This window comes from Engraulis encrasicolus, chromosome 23 (genome assembly GCF_034702125.1).
Source record: "Engraulis encrasicolus isolate BLACKSEA-1 chromosome 23, IST_EnEncr_1.0, whole genome shotgun sequence".
Taxonomy (NCBI): Eukaryota; Metazoa; Chordata; class Actinopteri; order Clupeiformes; family Engraulidae; genus Engraulis; species Engraulis encrasicolus.
The window spans coordinates 28,300,121-28,315,120 of record NC_085879.1 but is presented as its reverse complement, the minus strand read 5'-3'; the positions used below and the strand labels follow the sequence as shown (position 1 = coordinate 28,315,120).

At 42.3% G+C, this 15,000-nt stretch overlaps 1 protein-coding gene across 1 annotated transcript in view; it reads right to left on the bottom strand.

Moving 5' to 3' along the window:
• tenm2a (teneurin transmembrane protein 2a) overlaps positions 1-12,471 on the bottom strand; it is a 675,012-nt gene extending 662,541 nt beyond the window's left edge. Inside the window, exons 1-2 of the mRNA XM_063189651.1 lie at positions 12,222-12,471; positions 2,646-2,648 (exon numbers count right to left, since the gene is read on the bottom strand). Of these exons, the coding sequence (XP_063045721.1) occupies positions 2,646-2,648; positions 12,222-12,450 (232 nt within the window). The 5' untranslated portion in view covers positions 12,451-12,471. The remainder of the gene's footprint in view (positions 1-2,645; positions 2,649-12,221) is intronic.
• Positions 12,472-15,000: the final 2,529 nt, after the last annotated feature.

The following is a 15,000-nucleotide window of genomic DNA, read 5'->3' as shown; positions in this document are numbered from 1 at the left end:
ACACAGACGCACACTGCACTTTCTGCACACACACACCCACACATAACACACACACACACACACACACACACACAGACAGATAGACAGACACACATACAAAGACGCACACCGCACCTTCTACCTGCACTAAACACATACACACACACACACACACACACACACACACACACACACACACGCACACACACACACACACCCACACACACACACACACACACACACACACACACACACACACACACACACATACACACACACACACACACACACACACACACACACAAAAACACACACACACACACACACACACACACACACACACACACACACACACACACACTGCTGCTGGTGTACTTGACAGACCTTTTTAATATTTATTATTTTTTTTTTTTTTTTCCTTCAAAATGCTACTATTACCATGTCAGAACGCTATAAAGGACTTTTTTAGGAAAAGCACAAAAGCACAACAATACCTCTTAATGTATGTCCTCTACAAGTCTTCTGTTGTCCAGTCTTGTACTTTAAATGTCTGTATGAGCACTGTCTATGTCCACACTGTCTTAAGTCCATGTATAAGTACTGTCTATGTCTATACTGTCTATGTCCTTACCTAGATTAGTCTATGTCTGTATGGGAAAGCAAGAAATGTAATTTCAAATTCTTTGTATGACCAGTGCATGTAAAGAAATTGACAATAAAACCTACTTGACTTGACTTGACTAAAAGTAATGTTTACAATGTAAAAAACTGACTGCTTTTTATTGGTGATAAAAGGAGTTGGCTAATGGATTTTTACAAAAATTGTGGAAACGTGTAAAATCAGATCTTCATAAATCTTTCATATATTAAAAGTTATTTGAAAAGAAAACAAACTTTTCCTCAGCAAGGCAATCCAGAAAGTAGTTAAACATGTCTTTATTATTATGACATGTCCATCAAGGACTTTAAAACTGCCCACGCGTAGGCAGTTGGGCCTTCTTCAGGGCATAGTGGACATGTCATAATAATAAAGAAATTCTTATCTATACTTTTTGGAGTGCCTTGGTGAAGAAAAACGTTTTTTTTTCTTTTCAAATAACTTTGGACATTGAACCTTGAACCAAAGAGCACCCACAAGAATACTTATTTAATCATTCTAAAGGGACTGAGCACGCCTCTGACTTCCAAAGATCTTTAATATATTACTTTCAAAATGGTAAAACTCATAAAATAAATAAAAACACATGCAGTATTTTTAGTATTAAAAAAATGGAGTATTCCTCAAATGTAACTGCACTCAGTGACCAGTCGGACCAAGCCAGGCTGGAGAATCAACAGCCACAGCAGCAGCAGGGAATCCAGAAGCCAGAGCAGAATTGGACAGAGGGCTCAATATGGTTCTCACCCCATATGGATCCCTGCTTTCACACACCACATGGTGTGAGGAGGGAAGATGGAGCTTTGCCTCATTGAGCCACTGAAACGTGACATCATGCAGGGCCGCTGACAACTTTTGCCAGGCCCGGGAAAAATTAATCTGAATGCCACCCCCGCATCCAATATATAGAGTCTAATGAAAGCCCAGTTCTGGGGCCCACCTCTCCCTGGGCCTGGCACAACTGACCCCTTTGCCCCCTCCTCCTGTCGGCTTCCCTGTGTCATGCCACGGTACAGTGTCATGCGGCTGCCATATTTCACTGTCGCTCGCTCATGGCTGGATAATGCTGAGTTACGAATTCATTTTCACCTGGGTGATTGTCAGGGTGGGATTTCATCTCCGGGGGGCGCTCCGCTGAACAAAAAGCTGGGGTGATCAATCTTCATTTGAATAGGAGCGGAAATTGAAATTGAACACTGGCTTCTAATAGCATGCGTCGTGCGAGACAAGTAATAACATCTGAGAAAAAAAAATGATTCAGAACTTAATATCTTGTTCAGAAAGCATGGATATGTGAAGAGTGATATGATGAGCATGTGAAGCAGGGAAAAAGATGAAGAACTCTCACACACACACACACACACACACACACACACACACACACACACACACACACACACACACACACACACACACACACACACACACACACACACACACACACACACACACACACACACACACACACACACACACACACACACACGCACAACCTAAAGCTGAAAAGTCAAACGTGTCACAGTCTCAACCTGTTCTGCCTCCATGTAAAAGGTCTGAAGTGGCATGCAGGCAAGGCTCTGATCTGCGAAGACAGACGAATAGCGTCTTGATGTCCCCGACATACAGTACTCAGAGACGATCTGCCGCATATGGTGCAAAAGCAGGCAGGCAAACACTGCAACTCTTCCCCTGTTGATAGTTTTAAGACCAGACTTAAGACAAAGCTTTCCTCTGATGACTTCTCTTATCTGTCTTTTTACCTTATTTCTTGCTTTCATCTTTACTTCTTTTTATTCTATTTTCACCTGCCATGCCTTATGATGCCTTTTAATCTTACTTTACTGTACAGCACATTGAATTGCAATGCGCTGTACAAATAAAATTGCCTTGCCTTGCCCTGGCAACACTGAGGAGTGGCACACATACATACATACATACACGTAAGTGGCAGACTGGCCGTGCTGGGAAAGTCGTGTCAATTTGTCGCTTGCAGGGTTGTTTTTTATACCACCTTCCTTCTTTTGTTGTTTCACCCTTGCAATTAGGTGAAATGAGACCAGTGGTGTCAATCCCATATTCAGAAAGTAAAAACCATGCCACAGATTTGATCCAACCAATCTAATCAGCTGAACCCGATGAGCACTCCAGACTACAACTGTTTTCAGGCCAACCATAACGGTGCCTGCAGCCCTCACCAGTTATTTTCGGAATCAAAGTTCATACCTGTGAACCACCCGCGTTCAACCGGGCTCTGGACTTTTCCCCATGTGACTGTGTTTTACCCAGATGAACCTGCTGATATCGTCACGGTCCGTGGAGAAAACAATAAAGTATTTTTCGGTTTTCATTGCGAACCAACTTTACGGTTCAGAAATGCTAAGATCTGCCGTGTGAACACACCGGATGGTTCACGATTACAGTAAGTTCGAGAACGGGCACCGGCACGGTTCCTAGTCGGCCTTAATGTGCCATTGGTGAAGTTGGAAGGAAACTGGCAGTGTTTTTACTTTTTGAAATTGTTTTTTCATCACCTCTGCAACAATGCCCCACAGCTGTTGCTGTAAGTTGCACCAACTCACATTTGCTGATTCAACACTCAAACTGTTGTTGCTTTTTACATATTGAATTAACCCATGAAGACTGCCTACAGCATATGTATGTGAAATGCTACCTTTAAGAACGCCCACGGCATACTGTATTCACCTTTAGCAATGTTGGCGATTCTGTTCATATTTTTTAGACCCATTAAAGGGTTAACACTGCACAAGTTACTGTGGAGGCATGACAAGGGCCACCGAGGCCAACCAGCCAGCCAGCCATGTCACAGGATCATGCTGTTTTTCGCTGCTGTGTTGACTTGTGATGTCACCCAGGCTGTGCTGAGACTTGTTTTCGCCCTCTCATGCGCCCAAACAGGGCTGGACTGGCCATCTGGCATAACAGGCATTTCCCAGTGGGCCCTGCACCCTCGTGGGCCCCTATTTTCAGAAATGCTTTAGAAAACAAGACTCTTTTTAAGCCAAAAGTGCCTGGGCTCTATTTCTCCCCCAATCCAGCCCTGTGCCCAAAGGAACATGGCGGCCTTTCAGCCTCCTTCTCCTGCCTTCTGGTGCGACTAATGATAAAATGAATAAAGTGATGTGCCAGTGCTCTTTCAAAAACAGGCTTCTTGTGTCGTCGAAATGAGCTGCCAGTAGCTTATTAACTAACCCTTTTACTGTGTTTGATTTCTGTTACCTTCCCTTGCGTTTGGGATGGTTTTGACCCTTGTCTTAAATCAGCTTTCACAGATGAGTGAAAAACAACAACTTTGTAGCTACACATTTGCTTCTCATCTCTTGGATGCATCATTAGGCTTCCTTTCGTATGAAACCATTTGTTGTGCTGTATTAGCCAGAAACAAAATCTACTTTGTCCAGCAAGAGATTCCTGACAAAGTCAAAATGCCTTGATGTAATAAATAAACATTAACCCTATACTGCACGGTGTTGCCATATGGCAACATACCATTCTTTTCTCATTTCCTGGTATTTAAATATAAATAATAGACACTGATTGGTTTTCATATTGAAACTATGGCCTTGTTTTATCCAATTATGTGGTTTGTTGACATCACATGACACTACACATTGCCCCAGGCTCGCTCTTTCCCTCACTGTACATGAGCGTGTGTCCTTGACAGATTGCTCTGGCATTGGCCAAGATTTCTCACACTTTTTGAAATATTTACAAAATTTTAAAAAATATTGGGATGATCTATAGTTAGTCATGATCTGTTTTCACCATTTGTTTTGTTTTCAACTAAAATAATTTCCTTTTTATGTTGAAAAATAGGTGTGTTGCCATACGGCAAATATTGTGCGGTAGTGGAACAAGACGGTCAATAGGGAAAGTGTATTGATACAATTATCCAATTCTAATTGATTGATTAATTGATTTATTTATTGATTGAATGATTGATAACTGATCATATTTACAATTAGTGTAAATGGCAGTCTGTAAAGAACATAAAAAAATGTTATAATAGGTGTACAGAACTGTTTTATGAGCTTTTACTCTGAGCACATGCAGAAAAGCGAACAAGGCCTATGCAGCCTCCCCCGATTGCCAGAGGTATGCCACAAAAATCCCCAAACCCCAGATTAGAGCATAAAGCTACTGTCATCTTGACCATTTCCAGCCTCCAAAATGTTTTGATTTCATGTGTCCGTTATAATTAGCTAATTAGCACACAACGTTTGTGCAAATCTGTCAACCCGATCAAAAATATTGTACAAAGTCACCCATTTTGAAAGTCAGCAATTTTAAAGGGACACTGTGTGAGATTTTTAGTTGTTTATTTCCAGAATTCATGCTGCCCATTCATTAATGTTAACTTTTTCATGAATACTTACCACCATCATCAAATTGTAAGTATTCATTATGACTGGAAAAATTGCACTTTTCATACATGAAAAGGGGGATCTTCTCCATGGTCCGCCATTTTGAATTTCCAAAAATGGCCATTTTTAGCTGCAAAAATGACTGTACTTGGACCATATTAGAAAATATTTATTTAATACTTAGTAAACTTTCATGTAAAGATCAAATTTGGCAATAGGCAGCCCAATTTCAATAAGCAGCATAGTTGCAGTACCTTTTTTTACCATTTCCTGCACAGTGTCCCTTTAAAAGCATAATATCCAAATGTCCAACAGCTCATAAGCCAATTATACTATTAACACACAAGATTTACTGCAAATCCCAGCACCCATTGAAAAGTTGTGGCCTAAACAAAAGGTAGGCCGTCTCGAAAGATTGCCAACTTCAAAGTCAGCCATCTTGAAAGTCAACTATCTTGAAAGCACTGGCCTCACAATTTTACATGGCTTATTTACTTATTACAGAATGTTATCACACAAGGTTTAGTGTAAATCCAAGCATCCATTCAAAGGTTATGACAAACAAACTGTCAGTTATGTTGAAAGATGCCTGGCTCGCAAATTGGCCATCTTGAATGTCGGCCATCTTGAAAGTGTTGTCTTCCAAAATTAAATCAGTTCATGTACATATTATAGACAGTTGCCGTACACATTTTTGTGCAAATCTATGCACAGATTTTGTGTTGACAGCAAATATATTCATTGGTGGTTGGTCAACGTAATACCACTGAAATACTGTTTTTTGGGGATATAATAAACAGTATTCACTTGTTCTCTCAGTGGCAGAAATGTGTTAAATAACTCCCTTGAACTTGTGGGTAAACTTTCAATGTTTTTCTGAGATAAAAACAATTATATTTCTATAAAATAATCCATAATGTTGTATGACCCTTGTTTGGTCATGGAGGGAAAATGTACACTGGATCCTTTCCGTAACTGCACAATGTTGCCATATGGCAACAAACCTAAAAGCACCCCCCCAAAAAACTTTTTTTTGTAAAAAATTGCAAATATGTCTAAAGAAGTTCATTTTATGTGACAAAAAACACAGTAAGCTTTTTTTCCATGATGGGATAATAATGTGTGCAGTATAGGGTTAAGTGGTTGTTTTCCACCTTTCTAAGCAAAAATGGGTCAGTTCAAGATGAGGACTAATCTGCTGTTACCCTAAACAAAACGGTAACCTCAACCCAAACACTGAGAGGAGCAAACATAGTACTTTGCATTGGATTTGCTGCTCAGTAGGCTATATCGATAAGACCCAGTCATTCCCTAAGGTCCACATACCAGTAGGTATAGGAAGAAGCCTTTGCATGTGAAGTAAGAATACATAGACCAAATGACGAGACAAGACAATGGAGGGTGTGCTGGCTTCACTTCTCTTCATTCGCTCCTGATCTCAGTCGATTTGCAAAGGAGACAGGTGTGTGTGTGTGTGTGTGTGTGTGTGTGTGTGTGTGTGTGTGTGTGTGTGTGTGTGTGTGTGTGTGTGTGTGTGTGTGTGTGTGTGTGTGTGTGTGTGTGTGTGGGTGTGTGTGTGTGTGTGTATGTGCGTGCGTGTACGTGGGTGTGGGTGTGTGTGTGTGTGTGTCATTGTGTATTTGTGTGTGTGTACGTGTACGTGCATGTGTGCATGTATGTGTATGTGTGTGTGTGTGTGTGTGTGTGTGTGTGTGTGTGTGTGTGTGTGTGTGTGTGTGTGTGTGTGTGTAAGTAAGACACCATTCTCTCCTGATCTAAGTCGATCTGCAAAGGAGACAGGAAAGGAGGAAGCCTCGAAGCTGATCAATTGGGGATCAATGGAGAGCTGGCCACCTTTCTGAGACAGGGGCTTTTCTGTCTTCCACACACACACACACACACACACACACACACACACACACACACACACACACACACACACACACACACACACACACACACACACACACACACACACACACACACACACACACACACACACACGCACACGCACACGCACACACACACACACTTCCTCATTCTCCATTGATTTACTGGGCCTTTCAGCTTAGTGTGTTTCTTCCTCAGCCCAAAGAAATACAGTTTTCTGGCCTCCTGTTTGGACAGGCCCTCGTAAGGGCATCGGTGTTGCCAGATTGGGATTCCCTCCCAATTGGGCTGCTTAGGATGGCCATCTGCTGGTAAAAATGGCATCCTCCGGAGAGTGCAGAACCACTCGGAAAAGTCTCTTAGCGACATCATTTGTCGCGAGCGCCACCAAAAGTTGCGAGTGTACCGTTAGAGCCACTTGGGTTCGAATCCGGTCCGGGTCCTTTGCCAACCCTTCCCCGTCTTTCTCTCCCCACTAGCTTCCTGTCACTGCTTAACTGTCCTATGGAAACATAGGCAACCCCCCCCCCCCCCCCCCCAAAAAAATAAAAAATAAATAAAAAGTGTGGCCCTTACTTACTTACTTAACTTACTGATATGGTAGGGCACACGTTTACCACTCGGCCGACCCGGGTTCGATTCCCGGTCCGGGTCCTTTGCCGGTCCTTCCCCATCTCTCTCTCCCAGCTTTCTTCCTGTCTCTCCTTCACTATCCTGTCTCACAAAAACCAATAAAGGCTGAAAAGCCCCCAAAAAATACTTTGAAAAAAAAAAGCGAGTGAACTCTCTCGTCATATCCATAGAATCTCCCTGTCCAGGCCCAGGCCAAGTCCCCAGGCTAAATAAAGGCAAAGGATACAAGCCAAACTAGTACCTAAATCCTGTCCTTCCCTGCTGCTTGTGGCTTTGTGATGTGAGGGAAGGCATCATTGCTGATTGAGGTTTTATTCAATATCTCACACAATCACAATTCAAAGGTGATTTTCTGTCTCATTTGCTGGAAGGATTCCTATTCCTATTTGCTTTCTACATATTTGGATTCCTAGGTTGCCTATTCAACATCCCGATTTCAAATGAGAAAATGGTCTTTGAATTGTGCTTTTTGCAAGATATTGAAAAAAAGAAACTAGCATCTCAAATGGCATGTTGTCCTCTCTGTGCATTTCTTCTGTTCAATTCACCTACCAAGAGCTTGGCACTATCTTTGTGCAAACTCGAAGACACACAAGACAAAGACACAAACACAGGTACAACCACCCACCCACCCACACACACCCACCCACACACACACACACACACACACACACACACACACACACACACACACACACACACACACACACAAACACACACACACACACACAAACACACACACAGAGATAGAGCCAGCCAGACAAGGAGACACACTCTCGCACGCAGACACACACACCAAAAGCTTTTGGGAGATCTGCATGTGTTTGTCCTGATCGTCAGGCGAACAGAACAGTGTAGCCCCCGGGTCAGTGCAGATAAACTGAAACGTGTAAAGCCAGCATGTGAGCTGGAGAGTGTGCCGAGCTGAGGTGTAAATCAGAGACTTCATGGCAATTCCATATCGATATCGATATCCATTTCTTAGGCCAACGATTCGATTATGCTTGATACTTAACCCTATCGCGCCGGATGCATCATCTATGATGCATCAAATTCAAAGCCCTCTCCACGCTGACACAAAAAAAAATCCATCTCAAAAACATCCTGCGTGTCATTTCCAAACGTCCTGCAGTACGCGGAAACCGCCACAAGAGAGCAGCGGTCAACAACAAGTTGATCACAGCTCGGCGAAAAATGCAAAAATGGAGTAGAAGCGGTTTCCCTGACCGACGCTGAGATATCGACAAATTGCAAAAGGTTTGTGTACAAATTTCCGAAATATAACTCTACATCCTTTAATTTGAACACTTGCTTTGTGCAATTAATCAAGGAAGAGTTTATATTTTTACACCGTGTTGCAGAGAGATCGTGCTAAAACTGGTGAGACATATAAGCACCATCCGGCGGTGGCAGGAAGTCAGCCATCAATGCATTTGCTCCATAGGGAAACTTACAAAGCATACCACGACGATCGTTTAACAAAACACACAAGTTGTTTTACTTCAAGACAAAGATATTGCCTTAAGAAACACGTTTTACTTGCGATTTTGAAAATGTAATGCAAAATGTTGAAATTATGATCTCGTAAAAAATGCATTGAAGTGAATGGAGAAATGGTCCAATTGTAGTAATGGACCCATATATTCAAATTACACATCAAAAATGAATAATGATCTATTTTACACTCATAAATAGGTTATTAAGCATTCGATCAGCTATGTTTTTACATAGATTTTAAAAAAAATTCCCAACCAGGCTGTGGGAAATGTAAAATATGGTCCTGCTAAAACAAGGATAGGCTTAAAAAAATGGCAGGATCTCACTAAATATTTAAAGATAATCCTCAAATTAAATTGTCTGACAACTTTTTTAAATAAAAAAAAAGATGCAAATGCATTAAAAGTCATTTTTCAATGGTCATGAAATTGGAATTTTCATTCCCTTTAAAGCCTGATGCATCATATATGATGCATCAAATATCTCAGTGACCTTAACAAAATTTTGAATTTTTTTTTTGCATTTCTTATAAGGGACCAATATTGAAGCAAATTCCAAAAATATATAATTTTCTCTCATTGCTTTCATGGTTCAGGTTTCACAGGGTTAAGAATGTTCCATGATTCAATTCGATTCCATTTTTTTTACCTTATATGCTTGGATAATGTGTGAAATGTTACTTAAATTAACAAAAGCTGACATTACTGTTATTACTACCTCTGAGAGTATTATTATTACTGCATGAGCAAAATAAAATGCCTCAAAAAATGAGTGCAATAAAAAAAAAAAATCAATGAGTCGATTAATATTGATTAATTGATTATCTTGTGGACGAATCGATTTATTAAATCGCTGGCAGTGTAGGGTCAATGCATCGATACACCTCGAATATTACTTACGTTATCATTGCGTAAGCATTATGCACGTAATTGTTATGTGCGAAATTGTTAGGTACGAAAAATGTAATAATGATTAATCGATTCTCTTGCGCACGAATTGAATAATTGAATTGCTGTCTGTATAAGATTGATGCATCGATACATCTCGATTATTACTTACATACACCCCTAGTGACGAGCTGAGCAGAGCTGAGATGAGACGGGCAGGATGAGATGAAACACAACGATAAGTTTTGCAAAAGCAGCCAAAGTTGTGAAAATTGAACTTTAGCAATCAGAAAAAAACTGTAATTGAATCACTGGCTGTAGGATCGATGCATTGATACAACTCGAATATTATTTACACCCCTAGTGCCGAGCGGAGCTGAGACGAGCTGAGATGAGACGGGGTGAGATGAAACACAACGGCTGATCCGAGAATTAACAGGAAACAGGTGAGGGGATTACGTTGCGGGCAAAAGAAAAGTATAATGTGCATGAAATATGCATATCCTGCGCCCGTGTGACTCCCGACTGCGCTCCGCTTTAGTTTATGTAAGGATTATAAAGAGAGGTGAGACTCTCATCTGTGCATACTGTGATATCTGATAGATGAGAAGTCAAGAGGTGTCACAGCTCTGTAGCAGTGCACTGGAGAATAACAACTACGCTATCGTGGGCTTTTTTCTTTTCTTTTCTTTTCTTTCATTTTCACAGGTAAAGATGTGTGGGGTGTAAATGAATGTGTGTGTGTGTGTGTGTGTGTGTGTGTGTGTGTGTGTGTGTGTGTGTGTGTGTGTGTGTGTGTGTGTGTGTGCGTGCACAGGTGTGTGTGCAGGTGTGTGTGCAGGTGTGTGTGTGTGTGTGTGTGTGTGTGTGTCTGTGTGTGTGTGTGTCTGTGTGTGTGTGTGTCTGTGTGTGTGTGTGTGTGCCTCCGCATACACAGTACATATGAAGACATTACAGTATATATGGAAAGTTAACATACGTCTCAAATTAGAGTTGTTAGAGCATTACAATTGTTCGCAAGGCCAAGGAGGAGAATAGTAAATGCCAATCATAAAGTTTAAATCCATCTAAAGGACACAGAAGGCACTCATCCTTCTGAAGACTATTATTAACCCATCCTTGAAGACTCAGTAAAGCAATGTTGGTGATTAATTGCCGAAAAGGCTCTGGATATACACATAATAGATTAAAGGTATAATAAACTGTATGAGTTTTATGGGTTTGTGAGTCACATGTGTGATGGTGAAGAAAGTTGATATCGTTTAGTGCTTGTCATTCACTCTATTATCTTTAAGAACATGATTGTGGTGGCTGCCACTGCACTTTCAGCAGCCTAACTGCCCTGGGTAGAGGCGTGTTCAAGGCAGTGACAAGGTTTAAGCGGCGACGTTCTATTGGGACTAAGAAATAGTATAATAGAAATGGTTAAAGCCTCGGCTCAGCCTTTTATGGCCTTGACCAGTAGCAAACCGAGGGAGGCGGGTTAACCATGCTGTTTCAATGATAATCAGGCAAGTGTGAATCACGTCCTCTCTTTTCCACGCAAAATTTCTCTCCTGTAGAGACAATAAAGACAAATCTAACCAGGTCGTGTTTGAGCAGGTAGCTTACATATGTAGGCCCACAGAGTTCGCAGAGTGCTAACCAGGCCGTGTTTGAGGTGTATCCACTGACCTTGCCTGGAGTACTCCAATAGTACCTTAGGTAGCTATATTATACATATGTCCAGAGTTGGCAGAGTGCTAACCAGGCCTTGTTTGAGGTGTGTCTACTGACCATGCCTGGAGTAGATAGCTATAATATGTAGTATATAGAGTGCTAACCAGGGGTTCTCAACAACACCGTTGCTAAATAAGTTATCAACTTACTTGGTTGCAATGGAATTTCCCATTGGAAACCTAGTAAGTTGTTAACTGGTTAGCAACGGTACTTTCGAGAAACAGGGTCCAGACCATGTTTGAGGTGCATCTACTGACCTTGTACTTCAATAGTAGGTAGCTATAATATGTATATGAAGGGTTTTTTTGCAAAACGGTGTATCCACCATTTTTGACTTTCGCATTTTATTACTGGAAATGACTGTTCATAGGTCCTATCACCTATGTATGAATTCTTGCCAATCAAATAGTTTGGGAACATACTTTTTAAACCTATACAAAATTAATTTTGCAATGCAGAGCAATGGAATCCCAAATACAAAATGCCAATTTCCCAACATTCTATAAAATGGAGATACACCGTTTTGCAAATAATCCCTTCATATCTAACCAGGTCGTGTTTGAGGTGCATACTGACCTTGCCTGGAGTACTCCTCTGCCTCCTGGTGCACCAGATCCGACACGCATCCCCCGTAGTGCAGGTGCGACTCATGGTCGTAGGCCTTCAGCGTCTCGCTGGAGCTGTACGATTTCTGCGTGGGCACGCGGCACTCCTCGTTGTCCAGCGAAGAAGTCGTGTACTGCAGCTCCTTACCGCCGCAGCGCCCCCTGGTGAGCGAACGGTGCCGGCGGTCCTTCAGATCCATGATGTCGGCGGCGGTGTTTGAAGCGAGTGTGACAGGAATGGAGAGTTTGAGACAAAGTTTGGTAGAAGACGAAGAAGGGAGAGGTTGGGGGAAGGCAGGATGTGGAGGAGGATGAGGAAGAGGAGGAGAAGGAAAGGGGGGAGAGGAGTAGAGAGCAGAAGCAGTCAGGGGGTTTCTGACCACTCTGCTGAGGGTGGAGCTGTGTGTTGTAGAGGTCTCGATGTCAGGCTGGTTCTTCACCTGCATATGGGTCAGATTGGAGGAGAGGAAGAGAGGACGGAGAGGAAAAGAGGAGAAGGAGAGAAAGAGAGGAGGGGAAAGGAAGAGATGAGGTGAGGAGAGGAGAGGATAAGAGGAGAGGAGAAGTAGAGGAGGTGAGGAGGGGTGAGCAAAAGAGAGGGCAGGGGGAAGGATGAGACAGAGAAAAAGTTCAAAGGTCAGTCTACTGAACGCAGGAAGGAAAAGGCAGATGAATAATTTCCTCAGCACTGAGCCGTGACAGTGGCACTACGCCAGTGGTAGGCATAGTGAGACTTTTGAAATGTGACAGTCTGAACTTCCCACGTCACCCACACTCATATATTTAAAATGTGGCATTCTGAACTGTCCACACCACCCTCATTCAAAGTCTGGCAGTACAAAGCCAACCCCCCTCCCCCCTTTTAAAATGGCACAATACCAACTCTACCCTCGCTTGAAATGAGACAGCAGACAGCCCCCACACAACCCACATTTCAAATGAGGAAGCACTACCCCACATTTCAAATCAGAGAGTATAAACCGCCCATACAACCCCCATTTCGATTGAGACGGTATAAACCCCCCACAATACCACCATTTAAAATAAGGTAATATAAACATCACCCTCATTTAAAGTGATACAGCACACACTTCACACACATATCTATCCCCATTTGAAAAAAAAAATCCAGCTTAACTACTACTTAAAACAAGACAGTATAAAACATACACCACACCCTGTTTACCCACACCGTATTTCCAAAGGCCTTTTGAAATAAGACACACCCAAATGCACGCATGCACTCGCGCTTGCGCACGCACACACACACACACACACACACACACACACACACACACACACACACACACACACACACACACACACACACACACACACACACACACACACACACACACACACACACACACACACACACACACACACCACACACACACACACACACACACACACACACACACACACACACACACACACACACACACACACACACACACACACACACACACACACACACACACACACACACACACAAAGACCCTTTCCCTTCTTCCCTACTCCTTCTTATCCGTCTCGTAGTGTTGGCGGCAGGCGCGCCATGTAAGATTAACATTTCCCCTTGAATAATAGCCAAAATCTTTTTCAGCAAGATCATGAGCCGACTGGCTCGTTGCATAAAGAGAGATTAAATGAAATGGGCTGGAATATAGCCAAACTGCTGCATGGTCATGTGTTACAGCTGTCTTGTGGAGGCCCTGCCGTGGCCTAACTGTATAGGGCACTGGGTTACTATGCCGGGGACCTGGGTTCGATTCCGACCCAGGTGTTTGCCGATCCTACCCCCAACTCTCTCTCTCCCACTCACTTCCTGTAATAAAGGCAAAAATGCCCCCCCCCCCCCTTTTTCTAAAAGCTGTCTTGTGGACACCTTAATCAGAGATTTCCTCTCAAAACACTTGAAACAGACAGATTGGAGAAAGTGCGGGAGGGAGAGAAAGAGAGAGAGAGCGAGAGAGAGAGAGAGAGAGAGAGAGAGAGAGAGAGAGAGAGAGAGAGAGAGAGAGAGAGAGAGAGAGAGAGAGAAGAGATGAGATAGAGAGAAGAGATAGAAAGAAGAGATAGAGAGAAGAGAGAGATGAGATGATATGAGATGAGATGAGATGAGATAGAGAGAGGATGGAAAAGACCATACAGTGAGACAATAATGAGAAAGAGGTGAGAGGGGCAATGAATTACTGTAATAAATAAATAAATAAATGGATGAATGAATGAATGAATGAATGAATGAATGAATGAATGAATGAATGACTATACAAGTCTATCTATCTACGTATTTATGAAAATAATGAGAATCTGAAATTCATTCATTCATTCATTCATTGGGGACAATAAAAGTATTTCTTTCTATCTATCTATCTATCTATCTATCTATCTATCTATCTATCTATCTATCTATCTATCTATCTATCTATCTATCTATCTATCTATCTATCCATCCATCCATCCATCCATCCATCCATCCATCCATCCATCCATCTATCTAGCTATCTATCTATCTATCTCGTTATGGTATTCCACAGGGCTGCTCTGGTTTTGGGCAGAGCGGATGCAAGGAAGGAAGGACACCCAGAGAGGAGAAATGACTTGAGGGCATTCCTAGTCTCTCTCTCATTATCACAGCCAGAATGAAGCCCCTTTCCCACTGAGGCAGTATAGGGGGATAATCACAGATGCCTGCCTGCCTGCCTGCCTTCCTTCCTGTGTGTGTGGTGTGGTTGTCTACGTGTGTT